Source organism: Channa argus, chromosome 19 (genome assembly GCF_033026475.1).
Source record: "Channa argus isolate prfri chromosome 19, Channa argus male v1.0, whole genome shotgun sequence".
Taxonomy (NCBI): Eukaryota; Metazoa; Chordata; class Actinopteri; order Anabantiformes; family Channidae; genus Channa; species Channa argus.
In genome coordinates, this window is record NC_090215.1 from 15,440,351 (window position 1) to 15,462,511 (window position 22,161).

At 41.3% G+C, this 22,161-nt stretch overlaps 2 protein-coding genes across 9 annotated transcripts in view; both read right to left on the reverse strand.

The window, feature by feature from the left end:
• Positions 1–16,526, reverse strand: part of topbp1 (DNA topoisomerase II binding protein 1) — a 55,404-nt gene extending 38,878 nt beyond the window's left edge. Inside the window, exons 1-28 of one of the 3 annotated variants that reach the window (XM_067486783.1) lie at positions 16,102–16,526; positions 15,754–15,847; positions 15,512–15,646; positions 15,268–15,411; positions 14,868–15,049; positions 14,435–14,628; positions 14,057–14,230; positions 13,774–13,940; positions 13,445–13,608; positions 12,878–13,122; positions 12,423–12,763; positions 11,914–12,086; positions 11,161–11,372; positions 10,665–10,981; positions 10,372–10,557; positions 10,066–10,181; positions 9,847–9,970; positions 9,067–9,210; positions 8,763–8,859; positions 8,421–8,622; positions 8,011–8,240; positions 7,536–7,678; positions 7,125–7,218; positions 5,545–5,708; positions 5,171–5,299; positions 5,002–5,091; positions 4,058–4,219; positions 1,935–3,968 (exon numbers count right to left, since the gene is read on the reverse strand). In XM_067486783.1, the coding sequence (XP_067342884.1) occupies positions 3,840–3,968; positions 4,058–4,219; positions 5,002–5,091; positions 5,171–5,299; positions 5,545–5,708; positions 7,125–7,218; positions 7,536–7,678; positions 8,011–8,240; positions 8,421–8,622; positions 8,763–8,859; positions 9,067–9,210; positions 9,847–9,970; positions 10,066–10,181; positions 10,372–10,557; positions 10,665–10,981; positions 11,161–11,372; positions 11,914–12,086; positions 12,423–12,763; positions 12,878–13,122; positions 13,445–13,608; positions 13,774–13,940; positions 14,057–14,230; positions 14,435–14,628; positions 14,868–15,049; positions 15,268–15,411; positions 15,512–15,646; positions 15,754–15,840 (4,545 nt within the window). In that variant the 5' untranslated portion in view covers positions 15,841–15,847; positions 16,102–16,526 and the 3' untranslated portion in view covers positions 1,935–3,839. Of the gene's footprint in view, positions 1–1,934; positions 3,969–4,057; positions 4,220–5,001; positions 5,092–5,170; positions 5,300–5,544; positions 5,709–7,124; positions 7,222–7,535; positions 7,679–8,010; positions 8,241–8,420; positions 8,623–8,762; positions 8,860–9,066; positions 9,211–9,846; positions 9,971–10,065; positions 10,182–10,371; positions 10,558–10,664; positions 10,982–11,160; positions 11,373–11,913; positions 12,087–12,422; positions 12,764–12,877; positions 13,123–13,444; positions 13,609–13,773; positions 13,941–14,056; positions 14,231–14,434; positions 14,629–14,867; positions 15,050–15,267; positions 15,412–15,511; positions 15,647–15,753; positions 15,848–16,101 lie in introns of those variants that run through there. The other 2 variants (XM_067486782.1, XM_067486784.1) reach the window with 2 other exon arrangements.
• A 692-nt stretch (positions 16,527–17,218) lies between these two features.
• The window catches only part of LOC137104913 (dnaJ homolog subfamily C member 13), a 29,451-nt gene continuing 24,508 nt past the window's right edge, over positions 17,219–22,161 (reverse strand). For 5 of the 6 annotated variants that reach the window (XM_067486777.1, XM_067486778.1, XM_067486775.1 and 2 more), the window contains 12 exons: positions 21,997–22,088; positions 21,825–21,924; positions 21,663–21,737; positions 21,457–21,569; positions 21,167–21,336; positions 21,006–21,048; positions 20,750–20,923; positions 20,483–20,662; positions 20,012–20,152; positions 19,774–19,917; positions 19,547–19,646; positions 17,219–18,332 (listed from right to left, as the gene is read on the reverse strand). In XM_067486777.1, the coding sequence (XP_067342878.1) occupies positions 18,235–18,332; positions 19,547–19,646; positions 19,774–19,917; positions 20,012–20,152; positions 20,483–20,662; positions 20,750–20,923; positions 21,006–21,048; positions 21,167–21,336; positions 21,457–21,569; positions 21,663–21,737; positions 21,825–21,924; positions 21,997–22,088 (1,430 nt within the window). In that variant the 3' untranslated portion in view covers positions 17,219–18,234. Of the gene's footprint in view, positions 18,333–19,212; positions 19,318–19,546; positions 19,647–19,773; positions 19,918–20,011; positions 20,153–20,482; positions 20,663–20,749; positions 20,924–21,005; positions 21,049–21,166; positions 21,337–21,456; positions 21,570–21,662; positions 21,738–21,824; positions 21,925–21,996; positions 22,089–22,161 lie in introns of all 6 variants that reach the window. The other variant, XM_067486780.1, reaches the window with a different exon arrangement.

A 22,161-nucleotide genomic window follows, 5' to 3' on the forward strand; every position in this document is an offset into this window, starting at 1 on the left:
GTGGAGCATGAGGGGGCTATAGGGGGCTGCATTCCTCCTCGTGGTGTACAACTCTTTGCCAGTCATGAGGGACATGAAAAAATAAAAACCACAAACCCTGCTCAGACACATTCCCCAAAAATTCCCATCAGCGAAGATGTTCTACTCCAAGAGTCAGAGAGCAGATTGTCCCTTTTTCCTGGACCTTCCCTGATAAGCTTGTTCACGGTGAGTTCTGTTGCTGCGGATGGGAAAGCTGATACTTTCCGGGTGTTCCTCACTGTTAATCTCGAGTTTTCCGGACACTGCTGATAAGAGAGCAGCTGCGAAGACTGTTGACAGGGGACGTCAAATAGGAAGATGTTGAAATGACTGACAGACACTTTGCCCTCCATTAGGTCATCATTCAGTCTTTATGAGGATTAAAAATATTACAAAAACACCCATCACAGACACTGAGGTCAGCACATCCTTACCAGGCTGATAGCAGATGTTTGGTGTTTTTATTCATACTGCACCTTTGTCTCACAATGATACAGCTGGATTGGCACAAAACATTAATGGTCCCCAGAGGATGTATCCTTCCAGCTTTGATGATACCTCAGCTTTTTAGTGGCACTGTGAGGTCAACATTGGGGATTTTGTGTTGATTGGTAGGATTTTTTTCTGCTAGTGACCTTCGTGTCCACCTCAGGATGAATGCTGAAACACTGTCCTTTTGTTCAGTGCCATGATGGTTTATTTGTTCAATACCTTATTTTAGGACCAAACACCATCAGCTGTGCTGCTTGATTAATGACTCCAGTGACTAACTGATTAGCAAAATAGTCAGCTTTGACAGAAATCAGATTTATCTTTGCGTTTCATTCAATAAATAACGAGGCAAATGGCATCTATGTCTGATATCCCTCTGGACTGGTCCCCGAGGACTGTGGACGAAGCATAAATGTCCTCATTAGTGCTAAGTGCTTTGCTCATATGTTCCTTAATACCCATTCATTGTAGCACAGCATGTCCTCCCCGAGGAACCTGTCAGCTGCAGATGTCAGTACCCCCGCTGACCCTGCTCCCTCCCCCACCACCACCACCAGCACCACCATTGCACACATGAGACCGGAGGATTGTCCCCTCCAGAACAAAAGGAGTGGGGCGTGGGGGTTCAGACGAGAAAAAGGAACCAAACATTCCTGTCCCCACAATGGAGAGAGCTGCCGGCAGGTTCAATTAGTACACGCTTTAAACTGAGCCCCACTGTGTGGGGAGACAAAGGGGAACTTGGTGATGCTGGTTTGCTCGCGGTTGTTTTGAGTTTTAAGAGAGTTTCTCCTATTATCTCCTTTGTTGCTGCCATGTTGTCAGAGAAATAAACCACTTGAATGGCACCAAGGGGCAGAGATGTGCAACTTAAAGCACAACTGATGGCCCTCTGTCTCTCATTCTTCAAAAACACTTCAACAAACCCCATCACTGCTGTAAACAAACTGAGACTTCAGCCAAGGACTGAAAGGAATCTCCAGCAATGGTGTCGTCCAAACACTTTGAGGCACCTTTTTTGGGGCTGTCCAGACTTTTATGGCTCGGACCATGTTGAAGGCTACATGTAACGGCATCACAGGAATCAACCACACTAAACATCGTCAATAAACGCTCCAAACGTTTTATCTTCTGGACATCCTTTTTATCCGAAATGGTTATGTTGCTCTGGACTGAATAAGCAAAGTGTTGCAGTGTTCTTTGGCTGCAGCGGCACTGACAGTGATTTGATGCTGTGTGTGTGTGTGTGTGTGTGTGAGAGAGACAGCCACTGCTGCCCGTAACTGCCTGGACACCTTCAGCCAGGATTTCAATAAATGATGCTGAACATAAATCAATACGCAAAAAAAAAAAAAAAAAGCAGAGTTAAAGAGCAGAAGGTGAGGAGTCTGTGGAGAAGATAAATAAACGGATGTACTTACCTATTACACAAGGTGCGTCGTAACGTCGGGTACTTGGCGTATCCGAGAGAAATGTAACCCCGAAGCCGCTGTGTCACACTTCACACCGTCCGGGCGCACATGTTGCCAGTCCTCCCCGAGAAATGTCACAGTCGTGAGCGGCAACAAGATCAGGCGAAGCCTCGACAGCGGGCAGCGGACTCCAGGACCGCGTCGCTGTGGTTCTCTCGGCACACTGTGTCCAAGCGCCGGACGAGATGTGCAGGGCGCCACCCTTTGCTGGACCTCTGGGACTCTGTGCCCACCTTTCCTCCCTCAGCCCCGACACCGTAAACAGCGGGACATGAAACTCTCCGCCTCGAAGCAGCGCGATCTGCGGCGACCGGGGCTCAAACTGTGATCCGCGTTGGCCCGTTAATGCGTGGTGCGCAATTAAGAGGCGCGCAGGACGCCGGTGCCACCCACCACAGGAGGGTTTCGTAGTGAGTGTACGGACAGGGAATTTTAATGAGGGCTGCTGCAGTTTCCTCCCAGAGCGGAGAGTCGTGCTCCCTGTGTGCTGAATCCCACCGTCCCGACAGGAAAGCCTTGAAGTTACCTTATAAAAGAGGAGGGGGGCGGAATGACTCAACTCCTGGCCATCTGACAGTCAACAAAGTGGGACATTAGCTCACCTGGATGGGACACCTGTTGACGGAAACACCCTGAGTCAATGGACCAGTCAAGACAAACAATGTATTTACACGCGATCCATGTTTCGCAAAAACGGGGGATTTAGTTTAAAGCTTTATTCATGTTGACAAACAAGATTTTAGGGGAAAAAACTTCGATTCCTATTATTGGCAAAAATCCCCTTTTATTATCGTTGTTAGATAAATGGACTAAATGTGTTTTAAATACGAGACTCAAACGCACAAATACAAAAATGGATGCAATCCTGGATTATTTTCCATAGATGGGTGCTCTATTACAAGGCATATAAATATATTTTTTTCATAAACTAGAATAATATACATAGGACTTGGAAGCATTTGAATAATGAGCATCAATTGAACACAAACATGTAAATGTCTTTGCCCAATATTTCAAATGTGTTTGTCAAACCTCACTAAGTGCCTTAAGTTACTCCATAGTTTGTTGAAGGTCCCAGGAGTCTGAATCCTCAGCTCAGCCCTGAATCTGCAGGGAGGCTGTCGGCTGGTAAATCTATTCTGAGGTTAAACCACTTATCCCTCCACATCGGAGGCAACATACTAACCTCAGCTGGCACCCTGGTATGAAACTGCACACCACTGAATCAAAGCAACAGCCGGTAAACAAAATCTGGTGTTTGCAGCTCGAAGAGATCAACAGCAAATGCAGGAGGCTCATAACCACTGGGTGGGGATAGGCTTGAATGTTTAACCTGGGTTTAAGTCTACAATTCAAATGCATCACACATTTCATCTTGTCAAAGCAGGAGACACCTGAGAGAAAGAGCGACTCCATAAGATGTCCAGTGAATGGGTAGGCTGGTTTTCTTTTGAAAAAAAAAAAAAAAAAACAGCATGAATGATAATCCCTTTTAAAGAGGGAAGAGCTGCAGGAAACCTGTAAGGTTAGGTTAGCTCATGCATCAATCCTAAACTCAGAACTCACCTAAAGCACAAGTGTGAGCCAGTCAGTGATGTTTTACTGCGTTCTACAGGTCAGACATTGTATTGCACCCAATTACAAAACGTGACTTGACATTTTCTGCAGACCTTCACCAAGTCATCAATCACAACTACAGTGTCATGGTGCAGGCACCAGCAGCAGCAGAAGCTGCAGTGCTCTTGTATAACACTGACAATGACATACCCGGAGCTACATTTATTTTATTTCATACATTTTAAAAATCATATTTACAATCATTTTCACAGATACAAGGGTTATGATGGCAATGTTTTAGTTCAAACGCGACTTTTTCAGCCTGGCGGTATCATCTGCTGCTTTGCGTTTACGTGATGGAGTGCCTGGAGTTTCTTCAGAGGGAGCTTCAGCCAGGTAGTACAGCTTGATAGGTGGAGTAGGCTCCTTAACAAAGAAAAAAAGGGAGGTATGATAAACTAAGGCAACACCTTGTCACCGTTCCTGCCATAATCCATAGGAGGGGATTCACAAACCTGCATGAGGTAGTCTGCGATGTACTCTGGCTTCAAGCATGTGACTCCTTGCGCAGCAGCTTCTGATACATCGACCCGAAAGTCTCCGGGCTTCAGCCGACTGAAGTCTGCAAATAGGTGAGTGGCCTCCCTGTACAAAGATGGGGAAGGACTGGGCAGGACCTGGAGATTAATTACAGTTGAGAACTAGAGCTTTACTACTCCAAAAAAACAAAAAACAAACAAACAAAAAAAACACGAAGCACTTTGGTTGAAAACACACTGCAGAGGGATTCAAAGTTGTATTCCTGTACTGCTCAGGGGAACTTGTCAAAGCAGCAGGCACAGTCCACTTTCCCATTTTATTTGTGAGAAGTCACGCTAATAGATGTCCCTGCATCTCAATGATTACTTTAATATAAAAAAAAAAAAATAGTGGATGTGAAGTCTTCAAATGAAAAGTGTTAGTAGTATTTGTGTCAGGGGCTCTCTCCGTGTTTTTTAATCAATGTGAGCTTATCTAACACAAAGACCACTTTTACAAATGTCACAAAAAGTAACACTAGTTATTTGTGGGAAAAAAATCAACAACCTTCACCCAAATGTTTAATGAGACGACCGTTAAGGTTGTCATCCACAAACCGAAAAACTGATTATAAGGGGAGATGGATTAGGATCTGAATGGCTTAACAACTCAGCTAAACAACTTCCTGGGGAAAAAATAACTTAGCAAATCAAACCCTACAGAGTTCACTTACAAAAAAATATGCTGTAGAAAAAGAGCAGAAGAGAGTCTCCAGTTTTTCCAATTGGCAGAGATTCTCTAGAGAGGCATAGTTTATGATGCTCCTAAAAAAAAAAAAATCTCTCTTTGGAAAACAATTTGGTGTCTGGCTGATGTGACTCCAGTGGTGAGGAAAAGAACAAATGATACAGATTCAGGATAACAATAAATAAGCAATAACCTTTGCTCCACCCGACTGCAGTAGCCGCCTAAATCCTGATTCTCTGTTCTGGTCAATGTTCAGCATGACTGTCCATCCACTGAAGGCGCCCTAAACAACACAAGCACCAGTTAAAGGGAAAGAAGGTCTGAAAACAGTAGTAGTTACACTTGTGTGAGCTTGCTTGTACCCCGTGCTCAGAGTGTCCCCGCAGGGCTTTTCTCCAGCGCATGGCAGCTAATGCCAGCCTCCTCTGCTGGGAGGTGATGGAGGGCAAAGCATCCAGGATGGAGCTACTGCCCCACTCATACTCCTCCTCCTGTAATGCAAACAAACAAAAATCTTATAAGAGATTGAAAATACAACAAGCCAGCATCAATACTGTGAACACAGAGTTTGTTATGTAAAAAGGTTATTCTGAGATCTACAGGATTTAAGCTTTACATTGGTTTAGGTGTTAAGAAAGCTAATGACTTAGACATTTTATGCTACCTAAACCAATTTAAAAATAAATATGCTTTCATGTAGTAGTAAAACAGTGAAGATCAATTTTCAGGTCCTGACCTGGATGAAGTGACCCACGGACCGGCAGGCCTCCAGGTAAGAGCGATGAAGGATCCATTTACCTGCAGCCATTGCTGCCAAATATTTCTCATTGCGCAGAGGAGTCCCCACAATGATGTGGGAGCAGCTGGGGTCAAAGGACTGCTTGTCAAGGACAATACCACCTGCAACACAACAGTAACTATACATAAGATATACTGTACATACCCGGAGCTACGCCGTAAATTGCGATTTGTTTACATTCAGGTTTGATATTAAGATTTTTGCAAAACTTTTTTCTCTAACATCACTCATTTTTACATTGCCAGCTGTCTTTATGAAAAGAGGATAATATAATCTGTACTGAAATGGATGTGTCTAAACTATGATAAACAGAAACAAATTGCGTGCTATTAATTATAATATTTCAAAGTAATGTGTGTGTGTAAAAATATTGGAGAGTGAAAAGTCACACATCTTATCGGTGTAACTGATTAGCTACTGTCATAGCCCCATGTTTTGGGTGATTTTCTCAGGCAGTGGAGTGATGTAAAAATGCTTGAATGCATGTCTCTCTCTCTCTAAATGTAATAAAAAAAAGGAACCACAGTACTAAAGTCAAAGACATCTGCTGTATTGTTTACACTTTAACAGGTTCATTTCAGCAAATCAGACCTGGTAGAGACAGCAAAGTGAAGAACAGAGACAACAGACAGCTAAAATCACCAGTCACTTTGCTGATCAACAGTAATCAACAAGTGAAAACCAAGCTGATGGCCAATCTGCACAAATCTTCTCAGAAGTAGAGGTGGTGTTCTTGTCACTCGCCTCTGCACAGCTCATCAGTCACGGCATGAAGTGAACATTGAAGCTTGGGTGTAAGAAAGCTACATAACATTACACAGACATGTGTCACTGGTGTACGTGAGTCATTACAGTAAGTGCCCATCCATCATGCAGTTTGTAGAGACTAATTCATATCTTTTGGCATTTCTTCGGTGCCACTTTTCCGTCTACTGTCACAGGGCGGAGAGCAGTCCTAGATACGGCTTAGAAGGTTGTGCTTGATTTGATTCAGTGGATTTCACTACTGTTACAGCAACACAATCATTGTCACCAAAAATTAAGATTGAATAGGGGTCAGAGATGTGATCACATTTTAAAAATGATAATTACGTAGCCCTACTACAAACCTTACTATGAAAAGCTTATAGAATTCCCCAAATATATCTATGATCTCGTGTACTTAAGCAAGACATTTATCACCACCCGATGACTCACCAAAAGCTTCTCTCACCCTTTAATTTGTACTTAAACCGACATAATCACTCCATTTTTTTAATGAGGTTTCTTTGATTTTTAAACATACATTCTCTGTAAAGATTCACATTTTGTGAGCAGCAAAAACCTGAGACATTTTGTGATACTGAGCATCTGCAGAAGAAAATATTCCCACAGCCCAGAGGCAGATCCTTTTTAGTCAACAGGGATTAGCTCCTCTGACTTCAAGCTTGTGATGTGTGTGTCTGCAAGTGTGTGCGTGCGTGTTTTCTGCAGCGTGACGAAATGCTGTCAAAGCCCTAATTAGGTGGGAAACTTACCAAGCTCCTCTATGAGATGACTGTAATCAATACGTTCTTGAGGCGTAAGGGAGGACAGCTGATATCTAGGTGGCTGCTTTTCTTCCTTTCTCTCCTGCTGAGAAAAAAAAAACCTTTTTGTCCAAGTGGCTTGAAGTGGTACAGTAGAAAACATGTTATAACTGTATTTGCATGTAAATATAAAAGTTTGCACAGTGACAACAGGCACATGGAACCTACTAATACACTGTTAATGTATTGCGAATAAATATTGATACTTAAAACTCAAATCCTTGACACAAGCGGATCTTTTAGTAGCAGTTTAACAAAAACAAAGCAACAAACACAAAAATATCTTTCTTTAGGGGCAGGATTGCATTTGCAACTTTTAAAGATCATCGCCCTGTTGTTTATGTAAATATGAATCCTTACCTGTGGCTCTGGTGCAACCGGGGAGTTGGTGAGAGGGGAGACGATGTTGGGAGCTTTTGGGGTGAGGATATTATTTTCTGGGTCTTTTGATGGAGGGGTTGTGACCTTTTGGCCCATGTGTTGGTCGATTACATCACAAGCAGCTGGAGGAGGACAGAGTGTTGACAAAGAAATTCTAACATGAAAGTCAAAGTTATTGGTGGGTAAAGGTATATTAGAAGCTATGTTTCTCCATGGTATGCATTTATATAAAACAAGACTTATACAACAAACCTCTCTAATGACAAGACTGATTTTGGTGTGTTCTACAGAATTGGGTTGCACCAGATTTTTGTAAACCCGTTACACTTAACATCTAAAGTTCTTCCTAGGCTCTAAAGAACTATTGCAAACTATAAATTACCACATTGGACAATAACTGGAAGTTAAAACTAAGTTCAGTTTAAATGAACAGTTGGTGAAACTGATCTCGCACCCATTTCCACCAGCTCTGAGTCAGTCATGGAGTCCCTGAAGTGTGACTCCTTTTCTGCGGTGGGGGGCGGTGGAGGTGCGAGAGACTCCGAGTGCTGCGAAGGACTCCCAGGCCACTGAAAATTGTCGGCCAGCTTGGCCCTCTCTTCCCTGGCTGTAGGGTCATCCCAAACTATCTGCTCACTCTGGGATGGCTCAGTGTTTACGTCCATAGCTGCTTCTCTGGAAACCCTGAAATCAAGACACAATGAAGTTAATTTATTTTGACAAGGACAGATGTGAAGTACGCAGAACATGCGCTTCATTACATTGGCCTAAAAACATTGCTATTTTTTTTTAAAATGCATTACGTTTAACATAGTTATAGTTAAAATATAAACAAACTTTCTTGATGCCACATGGCCTCTGTACCTCAGAGCTTCCAGAGTACGTCTGCTCCCAGTGCGTCCAACCCGGCTCCCATCAGGTGTGTGGGGTCCTGAATCAGGCCCTTCTGATCCCATTCTTGAAAGTCTGACTGAGTGACGCCTCCCAGTTGTCAGTTTGGTGGCTGACATGATCTCCTGAAGCTGCCTTTGCAGGTTCTCCCTCATTTCCAGAGTCTCTGAAATATCTGCACACAAGAGATAATTTTATATATATATATATATATATATATATATATATAACAATAAATAAATTCCCGCGATATGCTCATTAAGTATGTGCAGAAGCTTTGGCTTTGTGACACAGGAAAAAAAACAAAAACCCCACCGCCGCTTCTTTCTGTAATGTTCGTCTCTTCTTGATCGACACTTCCATCGCTCACACGACGGGGAGTTGCAGCGTCTACTGTGATGCTGTAGTCAGACTGAGGGATGAAATATTTAACGTGAAACTGCAGATGAGTTTTTTTTTTTTTTTAGAGTACTGAAAAAAAATATTAATTTTCCTAAGAAACTAAAATTAATAAATATACACCTTTAGATATATCATCTAATTTTTGAGGGGAGAATAATCTGGACCTAACAAGCACAGATACTTTCCCAGAGTCTTAAAACATGGTTTGTAGGCCTACCTGGTCCTTATCTTTCAGCTGGCTTCGTGTTGAAGGGGGAGACCTCTGAGAGCTAGCGGGCACCTGGCTAAGGTTTAGGCTCATCTTGGGGTTGTAGGTGAAAGGATACAGAGACTCTGGGACATGTCTTTGCTCCTCTGCACACTGTGTAAGACAAAAGAACAATTACTTAATTGCTGTACAAAATACACACACACAAAATTAGCATGAAGCCTTCTGAATAAATATCCTGCTACTATTGATGTGATTATATTTAAACACCCCAGGTGAAATGTGCAAAGAGAATATTGTATTGTGCCCAAATTAAATAAAGTGTATTTTTATTATGAATTTAGGATGTTTATGCAACATCAAAAAACGACTTCTCTTCATTTTTGATGATGCTTGCATAATAGCTCTGAAGGACAGGTCTTAAATCTTGGCTCTGACTCTTCCCGTTAGGGTTTCTGGATGAGTCTAATGAAGATTAAATTTCCCCCGAGTGGTTTCCTGTACATTAATTAGTGTTGTTGAAGAATAGTATCATGTTTAATAGGTTCCCCTTTGCACAGTGCATTATACACTGACATACTGTATTTTGTATTCAATAAATAAATCAGAATCTAATGCTGTTGGAAATAATATAATTTTTTAGGAATACAAGGATATTATTTTGTAATGTGATCAACATGCTACAAACATCTAAAGTGGAAATGTGGTAACCATGCAGAAAAGATTATGAACAAATTTTAAATGTATCTTATTCTTAGTTCAATTTAAACATACAACATGGAAACTTACAGCCTGCAGCCAGTACTGGGAGACCACATGTAGCCCTCTCTCCTTCACTCCTTTGTATTCCCGTGTATTGTCTCCCACACGGCCCTGGTAGATGTAGTGCGTCACTGTATCATCGCAAGCCCACCTGAAAAAAGTTGACAAAGGGCTGTTATTACTAGCTGCATGAATATTTGTTATGAGGACAAATAAGGGGACTGTGTGTGGACATTTGTTGAATACCTGAAGTCAGCTCCTAGAGAGGCAGCAATGGCATTTAGTTCACTCTGCATTTTGCTCAGCTTCTTTCCCACACAGATCACAACACCAGTCAAGGGACCACCTTCTTTGTCTGGGACCTTACAAACAAAATGTGAAATACCTTTATTTATACACTGCACATGTATCTCACATGTGACTTAGTGTATAGGCAATGACATATACTGTAATATATTCACTTTCCATCGAAGTATAATTTTGATTTTCATATATTATGAAAATATGTATCCTTACTTATAGGAGTGGCTGTATTTTTACATTTTTGTTTACCTCCTTGTCAGTGGCCTTGGTGAGCTGGGGGCTAGCAGAGATAGCTTGCATATCTGAGACATTATTGCGTGTGCTGTTAGCCAAAGCCACCTTCATGTTCCTGTTGATGACTTCTGTCAGTGGAGTCCCCACTCGTTCTCCTGGTTTGGATGACCCACCTGGGCTGTCCAAAGCCCCTAGTGCATCCTATATAGAGAGAAAAGTACGTACTATCTTAGTTGTGCACATTTATTGATGTAAATCAAACCAAAAATCTTAGTTCTGGCAATAGATTCAGTTTAGTGAGTCCCAACCTTGACATTAAAAGAGGGTCTGAAGAGCTGGTCTCTGCTGAGGAAACGAGATGGAGTGTCCAAATGAAGAGGTGGCTCCTTCTGAAGTGGGTTCCTTCTTCCTACCTGTTGGTTTTGTTTCGGCGTGCTGATGTCTTCTTTGGGCTTCATCTCATCCAACACAGAGTGAAAGACTTTGCTCTGAAAGCGACCTAAATCCAGCGGCGTGACGGCCTTACCGCTCTGGACACCCAGCAAAGGAATCTCTGGAGAAGTACGAGCTGGAGGAGGCATGGTTGGCTTTTGGGAACCACCGACAAAACTCTCTTCATCCCTCTCTGTCAACAAACGTAACAATGATATATTTGACTAAACTGAGCATACAATTTCACATAAACCTCATTTCACCATAGACCTATACCCACAAAAAAATTTGCCATTGTTTATTGTTGTTGTTGTTTACTTACCATGATCATTGGATACTTTTCACAAATTTGCCTAAAGTGCTGACACTAACCTGGTGATGGTGGTTGGTCAACTAGAAAGCGCTCCTCCTTTGCCCGCTGTCCAGCCTGAGCAGACTCTAGTATCCAGTACATGGTAACAGCAGGAAGCCCCCACTTCTTTGCCGCCTGGTACTTTGTGCCTTCGGGGCTCTGCAGCACCAGATGAGTGCTGGCTAGCATGCCTTTCTTCTGGTTGGCCAGGCGCACAAAGTAATCCTGAACACTGCAGGAGGGAGAGAAGAAAAGATGTAGATTTAAAAAAAATATAGTTCACAGTGGGCAGGCAGGGAGCATGGGGCTATAAAGTATGCAGCAGAGGGAGTTATTTTATGTTCAAACAATGGATTCAGGCCTTGACTTCCACTAACTTTATTTAACAGGGGTGATATCCCACAGCCCACAAGTTCCAACAGCTAAGAAAATTACACTCAGTAGAAATTATTCCTTTGACAGTCTTGTCCTCAGCACCAAAACAACTGCTATTACAGCACGAGAGTCCGTACACAATAATAAACCCAAGAATGCTACTGATTTACCACTATGGGAAATTTTACACCCTATGATTAATACTTTTATTAAAAGAACCCAGCAACAAAACAATCTATTGTAAAAAGAATGCAAAACAAAGCTTAAGCTGAGACAGAACCCACTGCCCCCCCCCCCCACCCATTTTGTTTTTATCTGCATGTAATGAACATTTTCAATGTTTATACCAAGTAAAATGAAATTAAAATTGCTTGTTTGTGTGATCAAGATAGTCATACGTGGCTCCGAGGTGCTTGGCTAACTCCACCAAAGACTCCCTCTCTGCTCCGGTGAACTGGCTGACAGAGAGAACACAATCCTTGAGAGGTAAACGTCCATCTATCACAGGAACAGGGGTGAACAATGGGTTGGAGGATGGCTCCAGAACACACTCCTTTTCCACACACATGGCCTGGTTAAAAGAAAATGAGTCAAACACACATGTATTACACTTTTGAGACTTCTCTGTTGAAGTAGTTTTTGGTTTATGAATTAATCTCTTGTTTACATTCGTTTTTAAAATGTAAAATCAATCATTATTTTAGAGCCCTTGGTGACAAATTGTGTTTTTCAGATATTTAGGCTCAAATGTTATGGCTATTGCCTCAAAAGTACATAAAGCAAGACTTTATTAAAAGACAAATACAAAAAAAGTATTGTTTAACTGCTTGACCTGTTGCCAACCAACACACTGCAGTTAACTACAAGTACCACATCTTTTTCCCAAAGGAAAGATCTGTGAACTTACCAGCCAGGTATCCGTGACCACCTCATCCACTGTGGCCTCCACTTTACAGCCCAACAGTGGGACCACAGCATAGTCCACTACAACCCGTGTACGGCCCCTCAGCACCCTGCCTCCATTTTCTGTCACCACCTGACAGAGCTGTGCCTCTGCCTCTGCGCCGAAGCCCAAAAGAAGGAAACCTTTTCCTACAAAGAGGCCTGCCTCGCTTGCCTCCTGCAGAGTTGAGTCTGTCTCTTGTCCTCTGTTGTGGTTTGGTGTCCAAGATTCAGGGTGATAGCCTGCAGCTGTATTAATGGACATCCGCCTATTGCTCTCTAAAGGTGGTGGTGGTGGAATGTCAACTGGATGATAAAAAAACAAATATAAAATTGTAACTAGGATATATATTTCTTCAAAAGTATAAAAAGCTTATTGACCAAACAATAACACAAAGTTTCTCATCAACTGCTACTGACCTACTGTGGGGTCATCATCCATATACTGTGACAGCAGATCCTCCTCTGCTCTCATTTGTTTAGGGGTGCTGGGACTGGCCACAGGTGGACCGACTGAGGGTTGGGAGGTAGGGGTGTGACGGGCTGGCACGGATACAGCAGCTGGAGCAGGAGGCAGACAGTCAGGGTGGAAGAAGTCGGCTTCAGGAAGCAGACTGCCTTTGGAGAAACTGTCCAGCAGCCACTGCACTGTTACTACATACGGTCTGGGAACACACAGACATAACATCAGATATGATTTAAAAAGCTGCAAACTTCCCTGACTTTTACATAGTTATATTGTACGGTTATTTGTATTGTCCTCTTCATTTGATTGTGATTTGCAGTGTTCTTACAAAACATATCTTTTGTGACAAAAAATAAAATAAAAACTTAATAACATGGGTTATGTATGGATGAAAAAGCCAGTGTGTACTTTTCTATAGTTTGTGGATTGCAAAGGCCAATATAGGCCAGATCTGGGAACATATCCTATGACTGGGGAGGGAGTAAATATTATGAAGATACTATTATTTATGTAGTTCAGACCTATGAGTTGCTTTGGAGAAAAAATTCTTGACATCTTGGTCCAGCTCTCCCATGACCACATGTGTGAGTTCCTCACTGGGCTGGTTGAAGCGCAGACCTCCTGCTACATTCACAAGTCGTCGCAGTTTGTCTAGTTTCTTCTCTGGCAGGCCACACAGATACAGCTGCACAACATTTAACACGTGAGGAAAAATTTGACTTATAATTTATACTTGTTGGAATTTATGTTTTTCGCATTACAACGTTTTTCACATTGTGAATAAAGAAGTTCCAATAACAACATTAGCATAAATGAAATCTGAACTCTAAAGACATTTTCTTCAACTTACTTTACAGCCATCCAGTATATCATCAGCTGGGCAGACAGTCAGGTCCAGGCTATCTATGGGGTCTGGAGCTTCTAGACGGCTAATAGTGCCATTGGTGAGAGCTGTGTCATTTATTGTCATGCTAGCATTGACAGAAATGTGGCTCAACCCCAACAGAGACGGGCCCTCTAGAGTTAAAAAAACAAAACATTAATGAAAGTAAGAAACAATTTAAGAGCCAACCCGTGGCCTCTGATTTGGATTTTTCAATATAGTAAACAACAAAAATCCATCTCTGGCTCACCCTCCTTTCTGGTGCCAGTAGGGGTGGAAGTATGAGGTCGGGTGGTCTTTGACGCACTGCCTTCCACGGTGTACCTACTCTCGTCCTGGCAATAGCCCTTTTCTATGCTGTCAAACAGCCAGTGCATAGATACACAATAGACATTCCACTTCCGAGCACACTCGTACTTCTGCCCTGCAACCAAATACAAATACTCTGAATCAAACTAACAGCTGGAAAAATTCTTAGATAGTGTAATAATCAGCTAATATGTACCAAGAAAGTTTTCTAAACAATTATAGGTTAAATTGTTGTATGCGTATTTCAGATTTCTAATGTCATGTCTAACAAAGATTTGCATTTGGAAAAATAAAGCCATCAAGCTTAAACTGCTGGTACCTGTTGGTTCATTTGCAATGAGGTGTGTACATTCATTCATTTTGAGCTGACCGGTGTAGTTGGCCCCATGCTGCTCACAGAGCCGCTGCACCTCTTTGCGCTCGGCGCTAGAGAGGCCTGTCACACAGACAGTACAGCCTTGCAGTACAGGGCAGACGTAGTCCTCCATAGGGAGATCTGTATACCTAAAAAGACTTAAGAAAGAGGGGAGAGAGCCATTTTGATAATTTGCATGTTTTGTGGCCTTATTATTACTTTCAAAGATTACACCTATTTATTTATTTAAACATGATTCACATATGTCCATAACATTTGTATAAAAATATGAGATTGCGTAACACTTTAACCTATGGTTCAATCAGCTACACAATTATTGTACCTAATGTATCATGCAGAACACAAAAAGGGCATGTGAATGTAAATAAGTGTGTACCTGTCCTGAGACTTCTCCCAGCAGGCTTTTACCCACGTGGGCAGCAGGATGGGTTTGCCCAGGCTGGCAGCTACCAGGTATTTCTTGCTGCCAACTTCTCCTGCTATCAGGTGTGTTACGGATACATTTAGGTCAAGATACACTCGTCCACCCATGAGTTGCACCAGATCCATGACCTCTGACTGTACAGAGGGACACATTCACACAGACTTAAACTTCTGGAACAACTTAAAAAAACTCTGATTACTTCCGGATGTTTAACCTACTAATCAGAAAATCCAGCACTGCTATTACAATACATTTCATTTGCTTCACTTACTCCTATCCTTTTTGATATGTTTGGCATTTATTTAACTGCTGATTTCTTTAGAGGAAAATTCTATCAGGCAACGACACTAACCCTCGTTGTTTTGTCCAGGCTGGTGCAAGAAATAGTGATGTCAGCCATGGCCATGTTATAAACAGGATTCTCTGCTCTTGGGACACAGCGCTGCTGCTGCAGGCAGTACAACACAACCAGTGGACTCACCACTCGGCAGCCAAGCTGCAAGACAAAAAATACAGGAACAATTAGTGAGAAGGAATAGAATTACTCTCTATGGTAATGTCTTACCAGTTCCACAACATCAAAGTGTGAGTTAGACCTTCTTGCAGTGCAGAAAAGCTGGAGTGGTGAAGCTGCTGAAGACAAACAGTGACTTGTCTTTTTGGTCCATTCGTAAAACAGCATCCTCATCCATGTTTTTCACATACTTCTCAGACTGCAGCTCCAAAATGGCCTGGATAAACATCGAGACAAATATTTTAAATCTAATAATTTGCCATTTACCATTAAATCAACAGCAAACCAACAGAGACAAACCCGATGGCAGACAAAGGAATCTACCTCATAAGCCTTGACAGCATACTCTGTTTTTTTTCCTTTACTTTCCACAAACTTGACAATGTAGCCGTCTTTGTCTCCTTTAGACATGGTCAACCTAAACGTAAGAGGGAGCAGGGAAAAGATTCAATGTTTATCGGTCGCCATAAGCATCTTGGTGCTAACAACTGTCACCCGCAGAGAAAATGCTGCGACCATAACTTTACGTTTTCTATAAAGTTCAATTTCTTGTTTCAGACAGCAGACACTACATCGGCATCAGGATATTAATATAGTAGCTTCGCAATTACGGTAAAATATCAATTAAACGATTTGTTAAGGTTAGCTGAATTGATGGTTAAGGTTACCTACCTCTTCTTAATGCAATCGGACTGTCAATAAATTTAGAGCCAGTGTCTCCACTCTGGCAGTAACGTTATGTTAACTCTAGACATTGGAAACTAGCTCGAAATTGACTATTTAACGTCATCTACTGTAAACGGCATCGTTACTTCTGTCACTTCTGCCTGCGAGGACTTTCTTGAAATGGAAAGCATAACCGGGGGTTTACGCTAGCTACTTTAGTTACTGTTTAAACTAGCACAGGAGCCGTTCATTGCTACAAAAGCCATGCGCATTCATATTGGAAAAAACTAACGAACATTAATTGCCAGCGTATTTAAGTATTTAAAAATTAGTATATGTATTATAATAATAAATTAAAACAGTTTGGCTAAGTTAAGACGTTTTCTTTGTTATTATTCGCGCCATTGGCGTAACTTCCGGTGTTACACGCAAATCTGACCGCGGGGAATTGGATTCTAGTGTTCCACATGAACGAAACATGGAAAATATCGACATTTTTAAAAAATGTAATAGTAGTTTTAAGTAACACAAAAATATACTTGTTATAAACAGGTAAAATAATCAAATCTATTTAAATAAAAATAATTTAAGCAAAAAATGTTTTTATGTGAATTAGGTTTTATATTCACACATTCATACTGAACATGTAGAAAAGAAAATAGAATTTTAACATTTGCATATTTACAATCTAGTTAGATTTTTCAATTTTTGCAGCATCTTATACAAGATCCTACATGTATCCATTGCATTGAAGTAAAACCCCACTACTGAGATTATGAGTTACATTGTGAACTTCGCCCAGACACCAAAAGAATGTAACCCTTTATTTAAACAAAGTGTACATTTAATTTCCCCTACATGAAAAGGAAATTGTACAAATTATGTCCTTTTGCAGCCCTAAATGTGGTTAACTCTAAAATTGCTTTGAATCAGCCCCTCATACGCTTATTGCATTAAAAATAAAAAATTTACAAAATAAATTTTAATATAAAATAAAATAGTAATGCCCCTGTCAAGTTGGAAGCCATGTTAATAACTTAAAGATAAACATAATCTCAAGTGCTTGATGACTACATCATTCTCTCACTATACTCTGTTGAACACAAAAGTAAATACAAAGAACAACACTGTGGGTTCCCTTTAATTCTTAAAATGTTATGTACAAGTGCGACTGATTTATTTTTTAATGTACATTCAATATAGAAAGTTATATACGTAATATTACATTGAACATTTCACAAATTGCACTAGTCTTTCACATAGATTTGTAATCAGAGTCAATGTCATTCATCATGTCTTAACAGAAGCTCATTTCATGTGGTTATTTTTCACTTATAAATATTCTAGTGCATTTTGCATTTTGGGGGAGAAGAATTACTTTAAAAATGTGATGCAGAAAAGGTTTCAAAGAGAGAAGAATGAAGTATGAATTACGATGAAAGGTATAAGAAGAAGAAAATCTGGACAACCTAAAAAAAGAGCATGTGGGACTAAATCCTGCTAAACCAGAAAAGAGGTCAGCATCAGTATAAGGGGTCAAGTGGCATGTTCAGGTCCAGGAATTAATTTCCTATTTTAACATTTTTCTTTTTCTGCATGGGGATCATTTGCACAGAAAGTAAATGATAAATTCATCTATGAGGTGGACAGGTGCGCACCAATGTGTCACAAATGATGCCAAGTGATCAGTGTTAGACTTATGGGTAAAGAAAGCCAATCAAGATATGAGGAATAATGGAGACGAGACAATTTACCTATAATAAGCCTCAGTTTTCCAATGTTTTTCTTATGAAAAAAAAAAAAAAAATCTAGAGTAAAAAATATATTCATACAAAAAGTAAACTCTTCTGTGTCATTGGAAGGAACAAGAAAAGAAGCACAGAAACAAAAATGTGGTCACCCGTTAAAACAATTTCAGTTTTTATGGAGAATTGAGTGCTATTTGTAAGTGGAAAGGAGAGTGTGACATTGGAGGAGGTGCTGGAGGAAGAGATTTTGGTGACAGTCAAGGATGGCTCACTCTCCTCCACCCCCCCCCTCTCTCTCTATTCCTTCATCTGGGAAGCTGAACAGTCTCTCTCTGAGCTGCGACTGTGAAGTTGCAGTCTGAGTGCCTGAGCATGACTGTTTGTGTGTCTGTCAGCCTTGGTCCCCAATGTCATTGTCCACAGGGGGTGGGACACTGGGCATTACTGTGTTGCCAGTTCCTGCTGTAAGGTACCCCGCTACTCCTGGACCTATAGATGACAGAAAGGTGGGTTAAGAGAAGGTGTTAATAGCGAGCTACAATTATGTACTAAATCACGAAATCAACTACTTTATGAATGGAGGGATGAACACTACAAAGTGTGCAATATTTGTGGCCCTATTGCTAGACACTAAAACAAATATAGTACAATTGTGCAAAAGTACAAAAATGACTGGACAAAATGCTCTCATGATAAGGAAGGAAGTGCCTTGAGTGCCCCTGTTTGCATATGAATGCATGTCCAATAAGGCTACTGTATATGAAAGAATGTCATGCAACTATTTCTTATGAAGAAAGTTTGAGGTATTTTAATTGTCTCCCATTGTTTTTATTTTTAAATATGAGTCGCACTGTAATGTTGTTGTAGAAAACCAACAGTACCCAAAAGTTGCTGGTATGTCAACTTTTAGGCACGCAGTTTTATCTAGATAGTCTTTCATTTGTAATCTTTAAATCAACAAGTTAATAAACCAGATAAAAACAAATTCTTGGGGTTTTTTGTATCTTTTTTGCAACTGCATTACTGGTTGCCTCAGTTCATTTTTCAATTGACTTTTTGTTGAGTAACACTATTTTCCTTCCATTGCCAGCTACATGTTGCTAATGTGTGTTAATTTCTCCAATCTATGTTCCCTTCTAATCATAAATGTGCTTCCATGAGTGAAAGTCAAAAGCATTTTAATTTTTAAGGGTATTTTTGTTTAATTCTCTCATTGATGTGTCATAAAGAGTTGATGAATGGGGTTGAAGACAGCGTGACATTATTTTAATCACTACAGAGATGGAGAGGTGGGAATCGGAAATGCAGTGGCGAACATACATGGAAGTAGTAGACAAGGAAAGGCAATAGGACCAAGGCCAAAGTCTACCTGCATCAGAGCAAGAGAGAGAGGGGCTGTGAGGGCCCAGCTCAGGAATCTAGAGCCCACCTCGCAGTGGGCTGCTGGCAGCCAGGAGAGAAGGAGTGGATACCCCTGAGGAGGAAATGTGGAGGACAAAGAGGCAGGAAAGGGCACAGGCAGGAAGTTATAGGACATGGAGAGAAAAAGGGTTGCTGGGTTTAAGCACAAGTGAGGAGTCAGCCTCAAGGCAATGTTTAGGATAAAGCAAAGCATTAAGTTTCACCAACACCTCAAATACTTACCCTGTAAGCTCTCTTAGAAAGGTTTCAGCAGCTGTGTGTTATTTAGAGAAATACTTTACCTGTCAGGTAGCCTGCAGTCTGAGACTCTGAGATGAAAAGATCATGTTTCTGGTCTTTGAATGCGCTCCACACTGAAGACCTTGCTAGAATCTCATTCACCTGAAAAGCAGCGTTTTGTTAAGAGGTTTTTAAATCAAATAAATAACCAGCAAAGTGGCATCTTGATCAATCAAATTTTAATCAAGGCATAAACGTGATACTGTTTGTCATACCACTCAAATCATACCTGTTCTCCATACTGCAGACTGCGAGTCATTGACTTAAGAGCCTTTACTATCTGGGCTTTGGTAGCTGAAGGGTTGTCTAGTGTCTCCAGGCCGATTCCCTCCAAAAGCTTTAGGAGGTATGGAACCAGCTCCACTCTTAGAGCCTGTTCATATATTAATAACACATAGTAGTATTATTTAGTTTACATGATAATCAAACATATGTGTGGGGAAAAAAAATCTTTACTTCAAAACTACCTGGGCCACCAGTTCTGTCTGCTCCTTCTGGAACATGCGATTGAGAGCTTCACAAGCCAACCCAGCCATGTCTGCACGGACTTTCATGCCAGTCATTAGGGGGCCGATAGTCTCCAGAGAGGCCATGGAGCGTACACATAGCTACACGAAACAAGACAGCTGATAGTTAACAATGTTAGTGTATCATGGTGCAAATAAAGAGACAAACCTACAGTAGCAATAAACTGTTCATTGTCAAAGCTTAACAAGCAAATTGTGGTCAATATGCAGAACATGTCCACTCCTATTCTTAAAGGGGTTCTTGATTTAGCATTGCACTTCCATAAGGACAGGCAATGGTCAAAGCTGACTCGTCAAAGAAAGGCATAACCTCACATAGCTTTCTCAGAACAATGGAAGATGTTATTAAACTGGAGTTATGTTATATTAAGTATGTTATCATCAAACAAATACAGTACGTTTGTTTCTCACCTCATTGTCTGACAGCACGTGGATGAGGCGGATGGCACTCTTAGGCACTGCATTGTTCTTGTGGTTAAGTGCTGCTAGGATTCGAGGCAGGTGACCCAGAGGAGGAACCTGGTCAGCCAGCTGACTTTGTGTGGTGAACAGACATACTGCAGCCGTTGTAACCGTCTCCAGGGCCTCACCCTGCAGAAGACCAGAGATGTAAGGTATGAAGCTGCTAATGTGAGACAACTACACTTACTTTATACATTTCTCAGCATGGTAGCTCACATTGGGGTTGTTCTTCTCCAGCAGTTCAGTCAGGGTCTCCAGGAGCGACACCAGGAACTCCCGAGGCTTGCGTAGCACCCAGCCTGGCTGAGCAATAAAGATTCGCAGGAAGACTCCACCAACCTCGAGTTCGCTCTGTCCTGCTCCATAAGCCATTGTGAAGTCCTCTGGCAACTGAACATATAAATCAATAAATCTTTGTCACATCAAATAACACACAAGAAATTACAACAGCCATATGCATTATTGGACTTACTTTCCAGTTCACATCAGGATTATCCTTCTGCTGTTTAAAGTGCCTGGGAAATCAACAAATGTGATTTTATTATTAGTTAAACAGTGCTCATTTTACTTTCTGTCCCCTTCTTGTCCACTGAGCTAGCAGTTCGTTAAATTGAAACTGTGCTTATGACATACTCAAGCATCATCTCCCGGACAGTTGTGGACACTTTCTCCCTTGAGCTGTCATTCCAAATAAGCTCAGGGTTTTCATGTGTTCCCTCAAAAATGTGCACTGCTGCCTCAGCATTGTCTCGCATGGCGTCCATAAACACAGCTGGGAGGAAACGCATCAGTGTTAGACGCACCTGGTAGAAGGGAAAAGATCAAAATTATAAGGGCGGTAAGGCTCTACAGTGACAATGATAAGAAGCGGGCTTACTGGATTCATTTATTTCATTTCTTATTTTTCCCCTCTTTAGACTGACCTTTGGCCCAACTAGCTTGTCTGAGGTCATCTTGGAAAATAGCTCTGCGGTCTGTGTGCGAACTTGGGGGTGTGTGCAGTTACAGAAGAGGTCTAGCAAGTAGATAAGGGCACCTGGGGGCAAATGATATTAACATGAGCAATCATTAAATCACTTTTTTAAATAAAGACTCATCACAAAAAAAAAAAAAACTAAAATACACTGACCTTTGGCCATAGCCTCTTTGATTATCTTTGTGTTTGAAGTAAGTGCATGCAGAGTTTCCAGCACCATTTGTCTGCCTATAATATGCAAAAAAATGTTTTAGTTCCAAAACACATTTAAAGGCAGAACAAATGCAAACGGTGCAAAGAGTGTTTTTTTCTTACTGGATGGAAGCGAGTGCAGCAACAACAGAAGGTTAGACAACACCAGAGACTCAGCAATGTTGCTCACACATTCTTGGTTGGACGTCACAGTATTCACAACCTGCAGGGGAAACCAACATGATAAAAATGTAGAGACATTTAGAATATCAGGAGTTTCAGAGAACTGCTCTACCTCCAAAACCAGTTGTTGCACTCTGCCAGCTCCATGAACCCGCAACAAGGAGAATAGCAGCTTGAAATGACCAATGCACTCCGTTTCCGAACCTGTAATTGCACAGAGACATCTATTTAGAACAGTAAAAGGTTTTGTATTTCAGATAAAGTGGGAATAATAGAA